The sequence below is a fragment of the Cynocephalus volans genome, chromosome 2 (assembly GCF_027409185.1).
Source record: "Cynocephalus volans isolate mCynVol1 chromosome 2, mCynVol1.pri, whole genome shotgun sequence".
NCBI classification, from domain to species: Eukaryota; Metazoa; Chordata; class Mammalia; order Dermoptera; family Cynocephalidae; genus Cynocephalus; species Cynocephalus volans.
In genome coordinates, this window is record NC_084461.1 from 20,308,680 (window position 1) to 20,328,885 (window position 20,206).

Here is a 20,206-nt window from a genome sequence, read left to right on the forward strand (position 1 = left end):
TAAAATTCCAGCAATGGAGACCATTAGCATTTTTCCATAGCTTGTTTTAACAGATGGAGATCCTCTACATATATCCTTGATTGTAGTAGATGGAAGCTATATAACTCTATAGAAAACATTTTGCAAAGACAACATTTTGTCTTTATATGACTTTAGGTAGAACTCTTTTAATAAGCCCTGTAATATATCAATTTCTGAAATAGTATTACTACTTTTGTTTATAAACAGTTTTCTGAATTATCTGTAGTACGTTTTGAGGCAAACACAGGCATCAAAGGCACATCGGTGTACCATTCAAGAGGGAGAGTCATAAAAAGTCAGGGCCTTTGGATAAGTTATTTAACCTTTCTCAATCATACAACCTTGCTATTTCTAAAACTGAGGAAATGTTATATAGTCATTATAAGAGTTAAATGGAAATACATATATATGCAAATCTCCTTGCATAGTGCATGACCATAGAAATTTATTAGTCATTATCATGATCACCATCATCAAACTAGCTGGAAGTCCTGATATTTCAAGAACCATCTATTTTACAACACAATAAAATAGAAAACTATTTACATATGCGTGGTACAAATTATAAGCCATTTTTTTCTATCTATCTCAGATTTATATAAGGAAATGAAAGGAAATTAGTGCTCGCAATGTCACATATGAATATGAACACACACAAAGCCAAAACACATTATGAATAGGAAGTCTTAAAAAATTATCGTGAGCATACTTGAGCAATGAAAAAAGTATCTCATAAAGTTTATCTGAAGGGAGGCGTTTTTTTGAGCATAATTACTTCAAGCTTCTTGTGGGGAATTCTCTTTTAAGTTATTTGTGTATGGAGTATATGTTTTCTTGACTTTTATGTTCAAAGAGATATTATTACAGTTTTTAGTTTTATGTCACATTTGCTGTTTAATTGCTTTACATGAAAAATATTCCTGCAGAAAGATCATTGTCTTCTAAATAGATGGCTTTTCTATTTATAAAAGTTCTCTGTCTTTTCCCCTAAAGGATGCAATTCAAAATGATGGTACAGTAAAAGGAGATTGATACAAAGACATGTAAAATTTCAAGATTTTTTTTTATTCATGCAAAATGTGAAAATCTTCTTTTTCGTCGTGATTCAAAAATATCTCCTATCTATTATAGTTTCAATTGATAGTCCAAATGTGCATGTAATACAAGCAGAAAATAATTTGATCACAGAAACTTAGTTGATACATTTTTCCTGCCTTCTTATTCCTCTGTTTGAGTGGTGGCAATTCAACATATGTCATGTTTTGTTGGCATATATGTTCTAAAAGAACGTGGTTTTAGAGTGGCAGGTAAAAAAAAAAAAAACATTAAGTTTTTATTTTAATATTATATTAAATAAGAAGGAATTTGAACTTCAGAGTTTAAAAAAATGCCACTTTATTTTGTAGATCTTGGCTGTAGATCCACTAACTGTGGTTTTGTATCCCTAATCTGAAAATCCTCACTATCACTCGTGTGAATAAAAATATTGACATTATCCAGGAAGATGTTCATTATTTTCTACACTCTAGATTGAACATATTTTACATGCACAGAACCCAAAACAAGACCCAAGTTCACAATGCCATTTTTATATGCAAGAAAATTAATCTTCCAATCTATTCTCCTCAACTGGCTGTTAAAACTTGCCACACTTAAGTAGTAGAAAGAAAGAAAGCAAGAGAGAAAGAAAGAGAGAAAGAAAGAAAGAGAAAGAAAGAGAGAGAGAAAGAAAGAAAGAAAGAAAAAGAAAGAAGAAAGAAAGAAAGAAAGAAAGAAAGAAAGAAAGAAAGAAAGAAAGAAAGAAAGAAAGAAAGAAAGAAAGAAAGAAAGAAAGAAAGAAAGAAAGAAAGAAAGAAAGAAAGAAAGAAAGAAAGAAAGAAAGAAAGAAAGAAAACTGAGTGCTTTTAGAATTGGGAACCAAATGTGCTATTTTTTTCTCTTTTTAAATACTTTTTTTTTTTTTTCTGTTTTCCTTAATAGCAATGTAAGGAAAAGTTTTCGCCAAGACTCCCTGTGTTACTAATTACAATGTATTATATAGTAGTCACTTGTCACATACATTCCATATGTTAAAGTATGATGATTTTTTAACTAATTTTTTATTGACAAATGGAAATTGTATATCTTGATTTGTACAACATGACATTTTGAAATATGTATATTTAGTGGAATTGAATGGCTCACCTGAGCTAATTAACATACACATTAAAGTACAATAACTTTTAATTGCCATTCTCATAACATTTGGCCATTAGCTGATCACTAAGTAAAAACATTTCCATTAAAAAACTATAGATTGACAATTTCTTTTAAAAGTGTCAAGGTAGTAAAATAGGGAAAATCATATATCCAAAGGAAGAAAACATCTATTAAATATCTTCAATGTTATATATTTTAGTAGATGAACTCACAAACTCTCCATCCAGGGAAGAGGAAAATTGTTTTGTTCTTTTTTTTTTTTTTTAATGTTTATGCAAATGATCACCTACTGATTTAATCAAGTTACTTATAAAACCAGTGATCGAAACATTTGGCTTCTGTATTCTATGTCCTAGGAACACTGAAATAATCCTTGAAAATGCACCAGGAATCGAAAAGGTACTGATTGGTGTTAAATGTAACACTGAAAAAGAAAACTAGATGTAACACAGTGAGAAGAACTCATTTTCAATAAGAAACACAGAGCCACAGAGAAGGTACAGGTGTGAATCATTCTATTATCATAGAAACTATAGCAATCTTCACCAATGACAAACTAAAATATAATAACTGGTCAGAACTAAAGCAATGTAAATAGCATCGACATCATCTGAAACTTACGTGAAAATATATGAAAATGGTTCAACACATAATTGCTAAAAAGAATGCAAAGAATTTTTATGCTAATTATATGATATAACAAATAATATGGTGGCATCCGTGTTATAAATATGAGACCTAAAATTACATTAGATTTTGCATGTTTATATTACTTCTTCATTTAATAAGATATTAAAGTAAGATCTCAAACTGTTGTGAATATTTTTACTTTAATCACAATCAATAGCATAAGATGAATTTTTCAACTATTGACTCATTATTTTTTATTAAAGTACCATTGGGCATGGTTCTAATTGAAAATTTTAAATCTAAAGACATTTGATATTTATCTATTAATTTCTGCTTCATAAATACTAAAAGTGTCCAGAAAATTAGTTCAATTCCTATTGCATTCAATGGCATTGTAAAGAATAATAAAAAATAAAAAAAATTTTAAAAAGCTTCACTAATTTAGACTTAACAGGAAAGAGGACATACTTTTGGGGAATCGAGGTGGGTTGTCATTGACATCAGTGAGGGTGATGTTGACTATCGTCGTTCCAGCTAATCCTCCCAGTTGTCCTCCCATATCCTTGGCTTGTATGAGTACTTGGTATTGTTCCTTGACTTCTCTGTCCATGTTTGGCAAAGCTGTTCTAATAACACCTTAAGAGGAAAAAAATAATAACACAAAATAAATATCACAAATACTGTGCTTTCCAAAATAGTCTGCAACAACAAAATGTTTTTATATAGATTCACTAGAAAAGATCTGCTAGCTAACATTGTGTGTCTTTAAAAAGTAAAATACATAAAATTTTTAATGATTAGAACATAATTTAGTATGTTATAGTAATAGCCACACAATAAAATGATGTGCAGTTGTAAGGAATACAGCTGAAGAAAAATATATCAGCTCTAAAAGACAGCCATCATTCATTAAGTCAATCAAGTTAGACATGATTTATACACATGATTATCTTTAAAAGAATCCTGGGAACTTGTCTCTCTTGTCACTAAGTGTATCCACATGTAGGACAGTGCCTACCTTTTGCAAGGAACTCAATAAATATGTGTTGACCCACTGACTAAATGAATAACTGGCTGAATGAATGAATCTATGAATAATTAAATTTACAATCATGAATCTTACAGTATATATACATATTTACATATTGTGTTCATTTTATGCCCTGTGTCCAAGGGTAAAACTAATTTATATTCATATATATTCACAGCATAATAACTAATACCTTCTGGAATCTTTGCAAGTAAAATCATGAATAAATTTTATACCTAATTCCAATTTATAGCCAACGGTTTTAGAAAGAGATTGGTCAGCATTTTTCTTAACCTCACATGGCTTTGGTAGTGTTGTTTCTTAAATAAAGTAGCATATATGAATAACAAAGACGGTCTCAACCATCCACACGAATGTATAGTATCCAAATCATAAGCCCAATATGCATCCCCATTTTATCTGTACTTTTTACTATTTACTTACCAAGTGCTGTTTTGTTGCTAATTCTGACTTAACTATAATCTGAGATTTCTTCTAACCCTTGGCAGATAAAATAACAAAAAAGACAAAATTCATTTCTGTTATTAATGCTCTATTCATGAATTGGTACTGACACTTTTTTGATTCAATCTGTTTGTACTGCCTCCAGCAAGGTCTGCTGATGCTTCATTTTCAAGTTTCTTAACTAAGATTCTTCATCTCTACATCTTAGTGTTCTAGTCTTACATACCTTAAGCTATGTGAATTCTGCCTGATTTACTATGCTTATATTTTCTACTTAAATACCTGGGTTTGATTTATACGCATGTTGTTTTGTCCTGCTGTTGACCAAGATCTATCTTTACAATTCATTTTCAATATGAAAATCATATATTTTCTTTAATTTATTTCCAAACATGAAAATTTATAATATAAAAATTGTATGCATATATATGTATATGTATATGTATAAGTGTGTACGTGTATGTATGTGTGTATATATACACAGAATGAGAAAGAGACTTGTGAAGTTGCTTCTCCCTGGGTATTTGCTGAACTATATAAAAAGCTATCTCTGGGATCCAGTTAATGAAATCATTAAGATGCAATTGAAAAAGAGAGGAAATACTTTTTATCAGACGTACTTAAAGAGGGGTGTTTTTCTTTTGGTGATTTGTTAAAACTGTCCAGACCCTTCCATCTCACTCACTGTCCCACCCTCCTATGTCTGATAGGTGACCTGTCTGCTGCTTCTAGCCCTGCTTTCAGTGCACTGCTGCTTAACTGCAAGGCAGTATGCTAGAGTTCAGAGAGAGGAAAAGGTTGTACGTGCAGTGTGAAAGACAGTCTCTAGTGGTCACCACGATGTGCTTTCCCTTCCACACCAACACTTTAAGAAACACTTTCCTAGAGAAATAAAATGTAATAATTGTGCATTTTTTTTAGAGCTAAAATCTGGGGAATTCACCATGAGAAGAGAATCTTTAACATGGTAGTTTATTGAAAAATACTGGGGAGAAAATCTCCTTTTCAAGAAACTATTCTTCATATGGCCACCCATTGTTTATTAACTACCTAACAAGCAATGGAAAACAAGCAAATGGATTACACAGTCATGAGGAAGGAGGAACTTTGTGAAGGACTGGGTTAATGCTATTGTTTCGGGCTTTAGGTTTAGGTTTATGTGTCCAATTCTATCTGTCTTTCAGTATTTTATATACAAACAAAGATACAGTAAACTGCCTGATAGGATAATAGCCAGAGCCTAAAGAGAGAAAAAAGGAACCCATGAATTTAATGAACAGCATAAATACTTCATAACAGTGATGCTACCAACTTTAATTAATTCCATATAATGCTGAAATAAATCCTATGTATTGGGGGAGGTGATAGATAATTATACATTGAAACCTTGTATTTGAGTGTGTCACGCCTGACGAGCTTTCCAACATGAAAACAATTAGAGTAAAAGCAAGAATGAGAAAAATAGTGTTAGATATTATTTATGCCAATAAAATGGATATATACAGTTGAGAGGGTTATACATTTTAAATAATATATTAAAGGAAGGTCGTTTGCCAAGAGATATATTTATCCTTTGCAGTCACCCTCATGTCTGCAAGTGCCTCGGTCTTGATTGGTCTCAGTTTATTTTGTAAAAATGGGTTAAATACTTTCAGGATAACATTTTGAGATGAAAATAATGCAAACATATATCAAAAATTCTTAAAATATTGTATGTGATAATCCAGGATATGGTTTTATATGAGCCACCTTTTTCATTTCAGGCAGCTCAATCTCAAGACTGAGACATGGGACAATAGATGTAGTCAGCACTTGTCCTAAAATAGATGCTCCACTCAGGCCCAGTTAGTAGGGTTGAGCGTGTAGTGTGAACACTTTCATTTGCCCCTCCAGATCCATTTTAAACCCTTCCCCAGCTCTGGTCGCCTTAGCACAATTGGCAGGAGGTTGGAGGGTATAAGAAGAACGACCTTAGGTTTTTGTTTCCACCCACACTGTTTCTGGCCCGGGTCCCTCACTAGACAGCACAAGTGTCTCCAGATTCCCTCCCTTCCTTCCGTCCTAGGGTGGCAACTGCATCAACTTGCTATTTCTTCTCCAGACACTGCTCCCACGTCAGTCAACAGTCTTTTACGAAATCCAAATGGCCCCGCGAGTGCCACGTGTTTCCACTCGCGACGATGATTGATACGGTCTCCCTATGAGTTTTTTCATGGCATGTTCATATAATGGGTGTGTGTGTGTTCGTGGGAGCAGAGAGCAGATCATAAAGGTTCTACATGAATAATTAAGTGAATTTCATATGGTGATGAGTGTTGAGAAAATGAAATCAAGTGCCTCTGAAGTGGTGTCAGAAAAGCCGTCTGTCAGGACAGGCTTTAGAAACGAGTCTCAGGGAAGCGGAGGACGCAGAGGCGGGAAGGGCCGGGGAGCGCCCTCTGGGGGGCGGGAGCGGGAGAGCGGGCCAGGGAGGTCCGGGAAGGGCCGGGGCGGGCCAGGGAGGGCGGGGCGGGCAGAGCACCCCAGCCAGCTGGGCAGAGGACAGGCGGTGTCTAAAGACAACAGACCCTCCGGGGAAGCATACTGAAAATTATGTGCTCACTTTCGGCTCTCACAGAAATAAGGTCTTCTGCTTGAGTCTATTTGGTGACAGTCAGGAATGCAACTGCAATTTGGAACTGTCCAACATGATCCCAAACTCAAATGTCCTACTGGATCTTAATATAGGTTAACTATTATTATCTGAGACTAGTATAAATATATATAAAGATATATATAAAGATATATATAAAGATATATATATATATAAAGATATATATAAAGATATATATATATATATATATATATATATTTTTTTTTTTTTTTTTCATTTTCAGGAAGGTACAGACCGTATGAATCGCAGGGACACTGATTTCTCTAAGCTTTGGGTGACAGTGGTAATCTCAGGATTGATAACCTAACTCCTACTCTAGGACCCATCATACCACTTACTATGAATAAATAAATTAAAAGATGGTGTTGATTCAAAGAAACGACAAGTTGGTAGTGGGTTATTTGAATAATGCAACTGCAATTCACAGGATTATTATATTACCTAGTCCCTATGAACAGAGCAGGAACTGAGAAACATCAGCCAGAAATGCCCTCGTGCCAATCATCCACCCCTCACAGTTACAGTTTTTGAGAAGATGCAGTTCGTAGGTCACACCTTACAGTGTTTACGTGGACTGAGTCCCTAAGCTGTTCCAAACTTTGCTTCCTTGTTCTCTGTTTCCCAGTGAATGCCTGCCCAGTTGGTAAACCTACTCATCTTTCGTCTTTTTTTTTTTTTTTTTTTTTTCTGCAATGAAGCCATTTCTGACTCATTGCACAGCTCCAAGAAGAAATGACTGCTCCCTACGTAGGACTGAATCACAGCATGTAGACCGCTTTGTGGCACTTTGCTTTCTACCTTCCTTCACCAGACTGAAAACTACCAGAGGACAGAGAGAGGGCTTTTTTTTTTTTTTTTTTTTTTTTTTTTCTTTTTTATTTCTGGCCTCTCGTCAATTCCTGGAACAGAATATGTCTATTTTCCTGTTTTCCATTTCTTTTTTTTTTTTTAATTTTATTTTGTCGATATACATTGTGGCTGATTATTGCTCCCCACCACCAAAACCTCCCTCCCTTCTCCCTCCCCCCCTCCCCCCCAACAATGTCCTTTCTGTTTGCTTGTCGTGTCAACTTCAAATAATTGTGGTTGTTATATCTTCTTCCCCCCCACCCCGGTTTGTGTGTGTGTGTGTGTGTGTGTGTGTGTGTGTGTGAATTTATAAATTAATTTTTAGCTCCCACCAATAAGTGAGAACATGTGGTATTTCTCTTTCTGTGCCTGACTTGTTTCACTTAATATAATTCTCTCAAGGTCCATCCATGTTGTTTCAAATGGCAGTATTTCATTTGTTTTTATAGCTGAGTAGTATTCCATTGTGTAGATGTACCACATTTTCCGTATCCACTCATCTGATGATGGGCATTTGGGCTGGTTCCAACTCTTGGCTATTGTAAAGAGTGCTGCGATAAACATTGGGAAACAGGTATACCTTCGACTTGATGATTTCCATTCCTCTGGGTATATTCCCAACAGTGGGATAGCTAGGTCGTATGGTAGATCTATCTGCAATTGTTTGAGGAACCTCCATACCATTTTCCATAGAGGCTGCACCATTTTGCAGTCCCACCAACAATGTATGAGAGTTCCTTTTTCTCCGCAGCCTCGCCAGCATTTATCGTTCATAGTCTTTTGGATTTTAGCCATCCTAACTGGGGTTAGATGGTATCTCAATGTCGTTTTGATTTGCATTTCCCAGATGCTGAGTGATGTTGAGCATTTTTTCATACGTCTGTTGGCCATTTGGATATCTTCCTTAGAGAAATGCCTATTTAGCTCTTTTGCCCATTTTTTAATTGGGTTGCTTGTTTTCTTCTTGTACAGTTGTTTGAGTTCCTTATATATTCTGGATATTAATCCTTTGTCAGATATATATTTTGCAAATATGTTCTCCCACTCTGTTGGTTGTCTTTTAACTCTTTTAATTGTTTCTTTTGCTGTGCAGAAGCTTTTTAGTTTGATATAATCCCATTTGTTTATTTTTCCTTTGGTTGCCCGTGCTTTTGGGGTCGTATTCATGAAGTCTGTGCCCAGTCCTATTTCCTGAAGTGTTTCTCCTATGTTTTCTTTAAGAAGTTTTATTGTCTCAGGGTGTATATTTAAATCCTTAATCCATTTTGAGTTGATTTTAGTATACGGTGAGAGGTATGGATCTAGTTTCATTCTCCTGCATATGGATATCCAGTTATCCCAGCACCATTTGCTGAAGAGGCAGTCCCTTCGCCACTGAATAGGCTTGGTGCCTTTGTCAAAGATCAGCTGACAGTAACTGTGTGGGTTGATTTCTGGATTCTCTATTCTATTCCATTGGTCAGTGTGTCTGTTTTTATGCCAGTACCATACTGTTTTGGTTATTATACCTTTGTAGTATAGCTTAAAGTCAGGTAGTATTATGCCTCCAGCTTTATTTTTTTTGCTCAGCATTGCTTTGGCTATGCGTGGTCTTTTATTGTACCATAGAAATGTCTGGAGAGTTTTTTCCATTTCTGAGAAAAATGTCTTTGGAATTTTGATGGGGATTGCATTGAATTTGTATATCACTTTGGGTAGTATGGACATTTTCACTATGTTGATTCTTCCAATCCAAGAGCATGGGATATCTTTCCATCTTCTTGTATCCTCTCTAATTGCTCTCAGCAGTGGTTTGTAGTTCTCATTATAGAGATTTTTCACCTCCTTGGTTAACTCAATTCCTAAGTATTTTATTTTTTTGGTGGCTATTGTAAATGGGCAGGCTTTCTTGATTTCTCTTTCTGCATGTTCACTATTGGAGAAAAAAAATGCTACTGATTTTTGTGTGTTGATTTTGGATCCTGCTACTATGCTGAAATCATTTATCAATTCCAACAGTTTTTTTGTAGAGGTTTTAGGCTGTTCGATATATAGGATCATGTCATCTGCAAACAGGGACAGTTTGACTTCATCTTTTCCTTCATCATCAATCTGAATGCCCTTTATTTCCTTCTCTTCCCAGATTGCTCTGGCTAGTACTTCCAACACTATGTTGAATAGGAGTGGTGAGAGTGGGCATCCTTGTCTGGTTCCTGTTCTTAAAGGAAAAGCTTTCAGCTTTTCCCCATTCAGGATGATATTGGCTGTGGGTTTGGCATATATGGCTTTAATTATGTTGAGATACTTTCCCTCTATACCTAACTTATAGAGAGTCTTTGTCATGAATGACTGCTGAGCTTTATCAAATGCTTTTTCAGCATCTATAGAGATGATCATATGGTCCTTGTGTTTGAGTTTATTAATATGGTGTATCACATTTATTGATTTGCGTATGTTGAACCAACCTTGCATCCCTGGGATGAATCCCACTTGATCATGATGAATAATTTTACGTATGTGTTGCTGTATTCTGTTTGCTAGTATTTTAGTGAGGATTTTTGCATCTATATTCATCAAGGATATTGGGCTGTAGTTTTCTTTTTTGGTTATATCTTTACCTGGTTTTGGTATCAGGATGATGTTTGCTTCATAGAATGAGTTTGGGAGAGTTGCGTCCGTTTCAATCTTTTGGAATAGTTTGTAAAGAATCGGTTTCAATTCCTGTTTGAATGTTTGGTAAAATTCTGCTGTGAATCCATCTGGTCCTGGGCTTTTCTTTGTTGGGAGCCTTCTGATAACAGCTTCAATCTCCTTTATTGTTATTGGTCTGTTCAAATTTTCTACGTCTTCACGGTTCAGTTTTGGGAGCTTGTTTGTGTCCAGAAATTTATCCATTTCCTCCAGATTTTCAAATTTGTTGGCGTATAGTTCTTTAAAGTAGTCTCGAATGATTCCTTGTATTTCAGATGAATCAGTTGAAATATCGCCTTTTTCATTTCTAATTTTTGTTATTTGAGTCTTCTCTCTTCTTTTTTTTGTTAGCCATGCTAATGGTTTGTCAATTTTATTTATCTTTTCAAAAAACCAACTTTTTGATTCGTTGATCTTTTGAATTGTTTTTTGGTTTTCAATTTCATTCAGTTCTGCTCTGATCTTAATGATTTCTTTCCGTCTGCTAACTTTAGGTTTGGATTATTCTTGTTTTTCTAGTTCTTTAAGGTGAAGTGTTAGGTTGTTCACTTGCCATCTTTCTATTCTTCTGAAGTGAGCGTTTAATGCAATAAATTTTCCCCTCAATACTGCTTTTGCAGTATCCCACAGGTTTTGGTATGATGTATCATTGTTTTCATTAGTTTCAATAAATTTTTTGATTTCCTGCTTGATTTCTTCTTGGACCCATATGTCATTAAGTAGAATGCTGTTTAATTTCCATGTGTTTGTATATTTTCCAGAGTTTCGTTTGTTATTAATTTCTAGTTTTAATCCATTGTGGTCTGAGAAGATACATGGGATAATTGCAATTTTTTTGAATTTATTGAGACTTGATTTGTGACCTAATATGTGATCTATCTTGGAGAATGATCCATGTGCTGATGAGAAGAATGAATATTCTGAGGTTGTTGGGTGGAATGTTCTGTAGATATCTGCCAATTCCAATTGGTCTAGAGTCTTGTTTAGATCTTGTGTTTCTCTACTGATTCTTTGCCTAGATGATCTGTCTAATATTGACAGTGGGGTGTTCAGGTCCCCTGCTATTATGGTATTAGTGTCTATTTCCTTCTTTAGGTCTAATAGAGTTTGTTTTATAAATCTGGCTGCTCCAACATTGGGTGCATACATATTTATGATTGTTATGTCTTCTTGATGGATCAGTCCTTTTATCATTAAGTAGTGTCCCTCATTGTCTCTTTTTATGGTTTTTAGTTTAAAGTCTATTTTGTCAGATATAAGAATAGCTACTCCAGCTCGTTTTTCTTTTCTGTTTGCATGGTAAATCTTTTTCCATCCTTTCACTCTTAGTCTGTGTGAATCTTTATGGGTGCGGTGGGTCACTTGTAGGCAGCATATAGTTGGGTCCTGCTTTTTGATCCAGTCAGCCAGTCTGTGTCTTTTGATTGGGGAATTTAAGCCTTTTACATTAAGAGTTGTTATTGAGAGGTGTTGATTTATTCCTAGCATTTTATTGGTTGTTTGGTTGTCTTAGGTGTCTTTTGTTCCTTGCTTTCTGATTTACTGTTTGTTTTCTGTGTTAGTTGGTTCCTTAGGTTGTAGATAGTGTTTTTGTTAGCTTGTTTTCTCTTCATGAATGTCATTTTTATTATACTAGCGGGTTTAGATTTTTCTTGGGTTTTTATGGCAGTGGTAGTTATTTTTCAGGAACCAAACCCAGTACTCCCTTGAGGATTTCTTGTAAGGGTGGTCTTGTGGTAGTGAACTCCCGCAGTTTTTGTTTGTCTGAGAAATATACTATTTGCCCCTCATTTCAGAAGGATAGCCTTGCAGGGTAGAGTATTCTTGGCTGGCAATCTTTGTCTTTTAGTATTTTGAAAATATCATCCCATTCCTTTCTAGCTTTTAGGGTTTGTGATGAAAAGTCTGATGTTAACCTGATTGGGGCTCCCTTATAGGTGATTTGACGCTTCTCTCTTGCAGCTTTTAAGATTCTCTCTTTATCTCTGAGTTTTGCCAATTTGACTATGACATGTCTTGGAGAAGGTCTTTTTGGGTTGAATACATTTGGAGATCGTTGAGCTTCCTGGATCTGAAGATCTGTGATTTTTCCTATACCTGGGAAGTTTTCTGCCACTATTTTGTTGAATATGTTTTCAATGGAATCTCCATTTTCCTCCCCTTCTGGAATACCCATGACTCGGATATTTGATCGCTTATGGTTGTCTGATATCTCTCTCAGATTTTCTTCAATGTCCTTGTTTCTTTTTTCTTTCTTTTTGTCTGCTTCTGTTATTTCAAACAGCCCATCTTCAAGTTCAGAGGTTCTCTCTTCAACTTCGACAAGCCTGCTGGTTAAACTCTCCGTTGTGATTTTTATTTCGTTGAATAACTTCTTCAGTTCAGCAAGTTCTGCTACATTTTTTTTCAGGACATTGATTTCCTTGTACATTTCCTCTTTCAGATCCTGTATACTTTTCCTCATTTCATCATGATGTCTAGCTGAGTTTTCTTGTATCTCATTCAGTTTCCTTAGAATTATCACTCGAAATTCCTTGTCAGTCATTTCAAGGGCTTCTTGTTCTTTAGGATCTAGAGTTTGAGATTTATTAACTTTTGGTGGTGTACTTTCTTGATTTTTTGTATTTTTGGTATCTTTTTTTTGGTGTTTATTCATTGTGGCCGGGGGTTTCACAGTTCACCGGTTTGAGACTAATGACTAACTAGGATGTTGCTGTGGTTGCCAATTTCGTATGGCTCCCTCCGTGACTGCTCAGTTGGCCTCTAGTGCCTTGTGTGTGTAGTTGCCTCAGGTCTTGGGCTTCTCCGGGGAGCCACCTTTCTGGTCAGCTTGGACTCTGCTGGGCTGGTGGATCACGTACCACAGGGTGTGTGATTTCTGTTGAGCTTTCACTTCCTGTGCAGGACTTCTCCCTGTTCCGTGTGCTCTGGCCCAGGCTGTTAGATCGTGCAGTGGCGACCCCACCGGGTGTGTGGTTTCTGTCGAGTCTCCGCCTCCCTGGCCACACGTCTCCCCACTCTGTGCACACTATGCTGGGCTGGGGTGTGTCTTCTGCACCCCTCGTCTATCAGCTGGGCCTTCAAGACCCTGCTCGGCACCGTCTCGCCCAGGAAGTCTACCCAGTTTCTGCTGGGCACAGACGACCGGTCTCTCTTGGTGCCTTTGTAGCACTATGTAGATCTTTCTCAGGTCTTGTTCACCTTTGTATCCCCTCAGTATAAACCGAGTCTAGCGCCCACCTGCAGCCTAGTCTCCGGCAGGTTCAAGTGGACCTGGGAACTCTCCTACCACACTATTCCCAACCAGAAATTCGTTAGGCTTTTTTCCAAACTGGTGGCCGCAGAGATGGTATCTGCCTCCCAGTAACAGGTAGTTTACCTGGGGCTGGAGTCCAGGGTATGGTGGAGTGACAGTCGGCCCGCCCATACTTCCTTGCCCTCCCAACACTTGCCCGGGACACCCCCCGCCACCAGCCCCGCCAGAGAACCGCGGAGGGAGTGGGAGCGGAGACCGGTCCACAGGCTCCGGAAAGCCCGGCACCAGGCCACGCAAGTGGGAGGGCTCAGTGATGGCTGAGCAGGGCGGAGCTTCCCGCACCTGGGAAAATGGAGGCAGCACCGGGAGGTGAGTGGCCTGGTGGTGCAGGCGGGAGCCGCATGGGCATCCACCCCCCGAACAGAGCTGTGCCAGGGATCACTCACAGTGCTGTGCCAGGTCGGGTGCTCGCTCTCTGTCTCTGGTTTGCCGCCTTTCCCAGTTCTCGGCGCTGCCACCTCGGGCTGTTCAGTCGCGGCGCGGCTCGGGCGCTCCCAGGAATCTTCTTTCATGCCGGCCTGAAACCTCGAATCCTGAATAGGGCAGCTGGCCACCTTCAGCGTGGCCCCGGCCTCCGGGATCCTGGCTGCATCCACAGCAGCCCTGGCGCCGTGTTCCCTGTTTCGAGACTCGCTTTTGCAGCTAAGAAACAGTTCTTTTCCTGCTCCACACTTCAAAGCTGTTGCCTGTAAATGAGGCAGCCTCTCCTGCCGGGGACAAAGTGGCGGTCACCCCCCACGACCGGTCAGCAGCAGCAGTCCTCCCTTAAGAGATGGCGAGAGGAAGGTCCACAAGTTTCCCGGCTGCCTGAGGCCCAGTGGCCACCTTTTCCACCTCAGCTACTCCGCGCCAGCCGCTGCAGCTGCCGCCATCTTGAAAAGCCCGCTGTTTTCCATTTCTTAACAGAACTAGATGTTATTTTTTCACCAATATATACCAGAAGTATTTTTTAGTTTATGTGATATTCATTGAGATATCTTATCTTTTTATTTCATTGTCTGAAAATCATAATTTAAAAAAGAATATTTTTTCTTTCTTTTTATTAAGGGAGGACATATACTTTCTCCCCATCTTCTATCCATACTCTGGGCTTCTTTTCTTGCATAGCTATCTATTTTACAAAACGGGACATTTGTTTCCTTGCAAAAATGTGTTGTCCATCCCCAACTCATCCCCCTCTTACTTTGGAGCTAAACACACATGGGAGGCAAGTCCAGACTTTATTTTAAATAGTTCCATGGAATAAGAAAATATTTTTTGTAGATGATCAGTATATTATTGTGAATCATTTGCTTCTCTCCAAATTCTAGAAATTTAGACCAGCACTACATCCCCTTAGGGGCTTGGGAGATGAAAGGTTTTCTTTGCCTCTCACTGAGGGTTGCAGTCAAAGGAGCCTGGGGCCACCAGTTGGTTCTCAATAGAACAACCATAATGGTGAGGCCAGAGCATAAGCGAGGACACATCGCTTCTCTGCTCGGAAGTCCTCAGACTGTCTATGTCTTCCAGAGTAATGCTCCCATGTGATCTTCCTTCCCACCAAACTCTCAGATCTTCTCTCCCACAACCCCTTCCTTCATTCACTGCTGATTTTCACACACTTCCCTCTACTAAAATGGTCATTCGAGATGTGCTCATAAACACCTCCTCGCGTCCTTCAGATCTTCTCTCAAAGTCATCTTCATAGGGCTTTGTAGGCCATTTTCTCTAATATTCCATGCTAAATTAGTTTCCTATTGATTCTGCAACAAATTACCACAAACTTAGTGGCTGAAAACAACACAAACTTATTATCTTACAATTCTGGAAGCCAGAAATCCAACATGGGTCTTGCTGTTGTAAAATCAAGGTGTGGGCAGGGTTGCACTCCTTTCTAAATGCTTTCCATCAGAAGATGCCCGGACTCCCTGCCTGCTGGTCTCCTTCCTTCACCTTGTAAGGCAGAAGTGTAGCATCTTCAAATCTTTCTGATTCCGCTGATTCCCTCTTTTACTTACAAGTTCCCTTGTGATTACATTGGATCTACCTAGATAATACAGAATAATCTCCCCATCTTAAAACAGGTGATTAGCAATCTAAAATCCATCTGCAACTTGAATTGTCCTTTTCCATGAAACATAGCTTATTCATAGGTCCTGAGGATTAAGGCATGAGCATATTTTAGGCGCCCTTCTGTCTTCCATATACATCAACCCTTCTCACCATTTCCTATTGCTTGCTCTACTTTATCACTCTTTCCTCAGCCCTTACTGTGATTCACAGCACTATATTTCCCTTATTTATTTTGTTGGTTTTGTGTTTCCCCAAATGGAATACATTACCAAAAGCAGGGATTTTGACTTTATTTTTTCTTCCCTGCAGAAGACCTAGCTAGAAGAATGCCAGGCGTATAGTAGTCATTCAATGAATATTAGTAAGATAAATTAACACATAACCATAGCTAAGGTAACACATGGAAAATAAGCATGTATTTTTCAAGAGAGATTCTGATTTCATATATTTCTAGTATACTTGGTCATTACTGAACAAAATACTTATGTAATTTTGAGTAAGATAGAATTGTTAGTGTAGACCTAAGTGTGTTATAGCTGTTACATCGTGAAAAAAAAAATTGATTAGTTCTTTTTGAACCTGAAAGAGATCTCTCTTAATAAATCATAGACTCTAGTATTGACCAAATCATGATCACCATTTTTAAATAAGGATTTGGAGAATGAATTATAAAATATATTTTAATGTACAAGTCTGTTCAGGACGACTAATAAATGGCAAGATTGGAAAAACAATAATAATGAAAGACTGAACACTTAACTTTAGCAGTGACAATATAAATATGTGTTTTCAATTACACAGTTAAGTTATATTAAAATCGGTATGAGACACCTGACTTTGCACCATTTTATATAAAAAAATTACTGGGTTTTATTTCATTATAGTTTTAAATTAGCCTAAAACGAAAAATGAATTAAAAAAAAAATCTAGCACATTCTAAATCAGTATTAGTAAGAATGTTGTGACCATCACAGCACAGATGAGGTGTATACACACACACACACACACACACACACACACACACACACACTTACATATATATATATATATATACACACGTACATATATATATATATTTGCTGCCAATAATGTATTTGAAGATCAAGAAGAATTCAATAAGGAAAGGAATTTTGAGAAAATATGGTCCAACTTCTCAACTATAGCATTCCTTAACTTTTTTTTTAGGACTTGGGAGTCATTTCCCCCAGGCGTTCATTTCTAAAGAAGTTTTCATCCCTCTCATCAGTCTGTATCTAGTGTCCTGTGGCATCACTATGTATGATAGAATTGCATCCTATGAAACTCAAATGCAGTCTTCTGAGGGCCTGATGAGCTTACTCCAATAGATGATGATCTACTTGAGTTTATACTTGACTCATCTCAGTATCCCAGTAGCAAAGCACTTGTCAGGCCTCATGTAATAAATAAATGAGCATCAAAAAAATTAATAATCAAATCCAGCACCATCAGCCTATCATAATTACATGCTTTAACATGTCTACTAATATGAAATTCACAATCTCATGAGTCAACACTCTAATTTATGAACAAGTGTGTGTGTGTGTGTGTGTGTGTGTGTGTGTATAAAGCCAAATTATATATATAAAGCCAAAATTCTTTCTTCCTGTAACTCATACCAGTCATTGATGGCCCTTTTCCTCAGGAGCAGCACAGAATCCAGTTAGTTTCTCCTCTACCCGACAGCTCTATAACTCCAAAAATCATGTATCACATGCCCTGGAGTACTTTCTTTTCAAGGCTAAATATTCTGATTTATTTCTGTTTATGTGTGCACCCCTTGATTTCTAAAATAAGGCAAGTGGAACTCACACAGTTCCACTTCTTGAAATGTGATAATGCAGAATACAAGGTAATCATTGTCTGTTGTACATTCCTGGTCATGTAATTTTACCACACATACGCAAAATATTACAAAGAGGTAATGTGCAGTTTTATCTTAATAATTATAAATTTTCTTGGCACATTTATTCTTCCTTATATTTATTAGCATCAGTTGATTTCCTTACCCTTGTTATGGCCATAATCAGTCCTTGTCTTAATGCTCCCTGGCAATTCATTCATTCTGGCAAAAAGTATTAAAGCAGTGAGTACTTGGTGTAGGTAAACACTCTTTTATTTTGCCCTTGAAGGAGGAAGATACTCTATCTTTTTATCACCAGTACCACTGAGATGTCTGATTTCTGCAAAATTTTATTCTGAATTAATATTAAATGAATTTTCAAGCCATAAAACATTATACATAAATGTATACTATTATAAAGTATTAGCTGAAAATATAAAGTGTGGCCCATGCTTTAATTTTAATATGGGGCTTTAAAACACCAATGCATCTTTAAAGATCTTGAAGAATAAATATCAGTCAGAGTGTGGGAAGAGGTTTTATTTAAGATGCGTGCTTAAAGATTATTATGTCAGAATGAAAGGGAATAGTTGGACTCAAGAGCAATATTTTGAGAAAGTGTCAGTTATGTGGGAGACCTTTCTTAGATTTCCCTGAACAGAATCCAGGACAGGATCACACAGCATGAAATACCAGAACACTAAATAAAAATGTATTAAAAAGTAACTAATGCAATTTCATTCTCCGTTATCTGTTTTTATATGAATTTTATAAGTACATGTAAAAATACGTAAAATAAGAATTTATAAGGAACATATTTTTGACAATGCACATAAATTAATAGATATTGACAAAAATATTCCGGACATTGATGATGATGATTAAACAGCAATGTAAATGTACTTAATGCCACTGAATTATGCACTTAAAATGGTAAATTTTATATTGTGTATATCTTACCACAGTAGAAAACGGTTAAGGTTTATAGACTAACAAAGAGATATTATTGAGATAAAATTATATCATAATGCTTACTCAAATAGGGCTCAGATCATTTAGAAAAATATAACATATCATCATCACATGTGCACAATATAGCAATAACTAGTTATCTAAAGTCAGAGCAGTTATTTAGAATTATTTAGAAAATAACTTGAATTGCAATTAAAAGAATTTTAAAGAAATTAAGACATAGGAATCAATCATTTGTAGTAATGTTTGTTTTTCTAAATAGAATGACTTTATCATCAATGTTACACAAATGTTTTGCATCCTGTTTTCAAGCACTGAATTAAATATTCCAGTATTTCTCGCATTTAATGTTTTATAGATTTTAAATGTTTTTAATGTTTTCTAAACATTAAGCATAGTAATTTAAATGACATAATATGTTAATAGAATTAAACATTTTAATGTTTTTCAAACATTAAGTATAATAAGCATAATTGTTGTTTAATGTTTTGTAGATTTATCTTCATCTGGAATTTTTAAAAATATCTTTTAATGATCATTTGAAGCATATACATTAATGTATCTGGATTTTTTTAATTCAGAGTAAATTATTTCATAGTAAACAAAACAATTGTCAAATAAGCCACTGTTTTAAAAGAACTATTATTTCTTGTTTTTTTTTTCTTAGAATATATCTGTTTATATTTATTAGTAAACTTGCTATATCCACTTGGATAGAAGTGCTAGAAATGTTTATCAAACAGCAATATCAAAACAGAAATCTTTTTATTTTCTTATTTCAAATTAATAGTAAATAGATATATGTATTTAGCTCTTCATAAATATTTAGGCATCAGAAGTTTTGATGAGACTCTCCCTTTAAGAATCTTTTTAAAATTGTTTTCTACACCCAAATGTGGAAAATTTTAGATAATATTAGTTTTTCATGCATTTTACTTAATAACAGCAAATGGAATCATAAAGAGAAGCTATATGGCTGGAACAAATGGAGGCTATTTCTGAGAAATTGCAATTATCCTTGATTTTTGATTTACTCTTCTATACCACAAGGTGATAAATTTGACGAAAAGTCCTCTTAATGGTCTCTGTGCATGAAGAACTAGTTTTCGTTCTATTAATGAAGTGCCTTGTCATCCACTCTTTTCCTGTCTAATGGTCTGAGGCACTGTTAGTATCAAGACTTCTGTCTCCAGTGAAAATCAATGCTTCAAAAATCTATTTCATACTTTATGCCAGAATTGTTTCACCTTCAGTTCTAAATAATAAGCATTATAAAAAACATAAATGCAAAATATTTAAAGCCATATTGTGTATACGCATACTCTACGGTAAAATAACACTTTTTACTGGTATTAGAATTCATCTAAAGTTGATATGGATCAAATAAAGTCGAAGGGAACACACGTGTTTTGACTCATAAAATTATTGTCTCTCTGGAGCTAATTTGACTGTAGTAATTATATTCTTAACCCACGCTTGATGCTTAAA

At 36.2% G+C, this 20,206-nt stretch overlaps 1 protein-coding gene across 1 annotated transcript in view; it reads right to left on the bottom strand.

Annotated features, from left to right (window-relative positions):
- The window catches only part of CDH12 (cadherin 12), a 403,563-nt gene that overhangs the window by 81,893 nt on the left and 301,464 nt on the right, over positions 1–20,206 (bottom strand). The window contains exon 5 of the mRNA XM_063085931.1: positions 3,319–3,486. Within this exon, the coding sequence (XP_062942001.1) occupies positions 3,319–3,486 (168 nt within the window). The remainder of the gene's footprint in view (positions 1–3,318; positions 3,487–20,206) is intronic.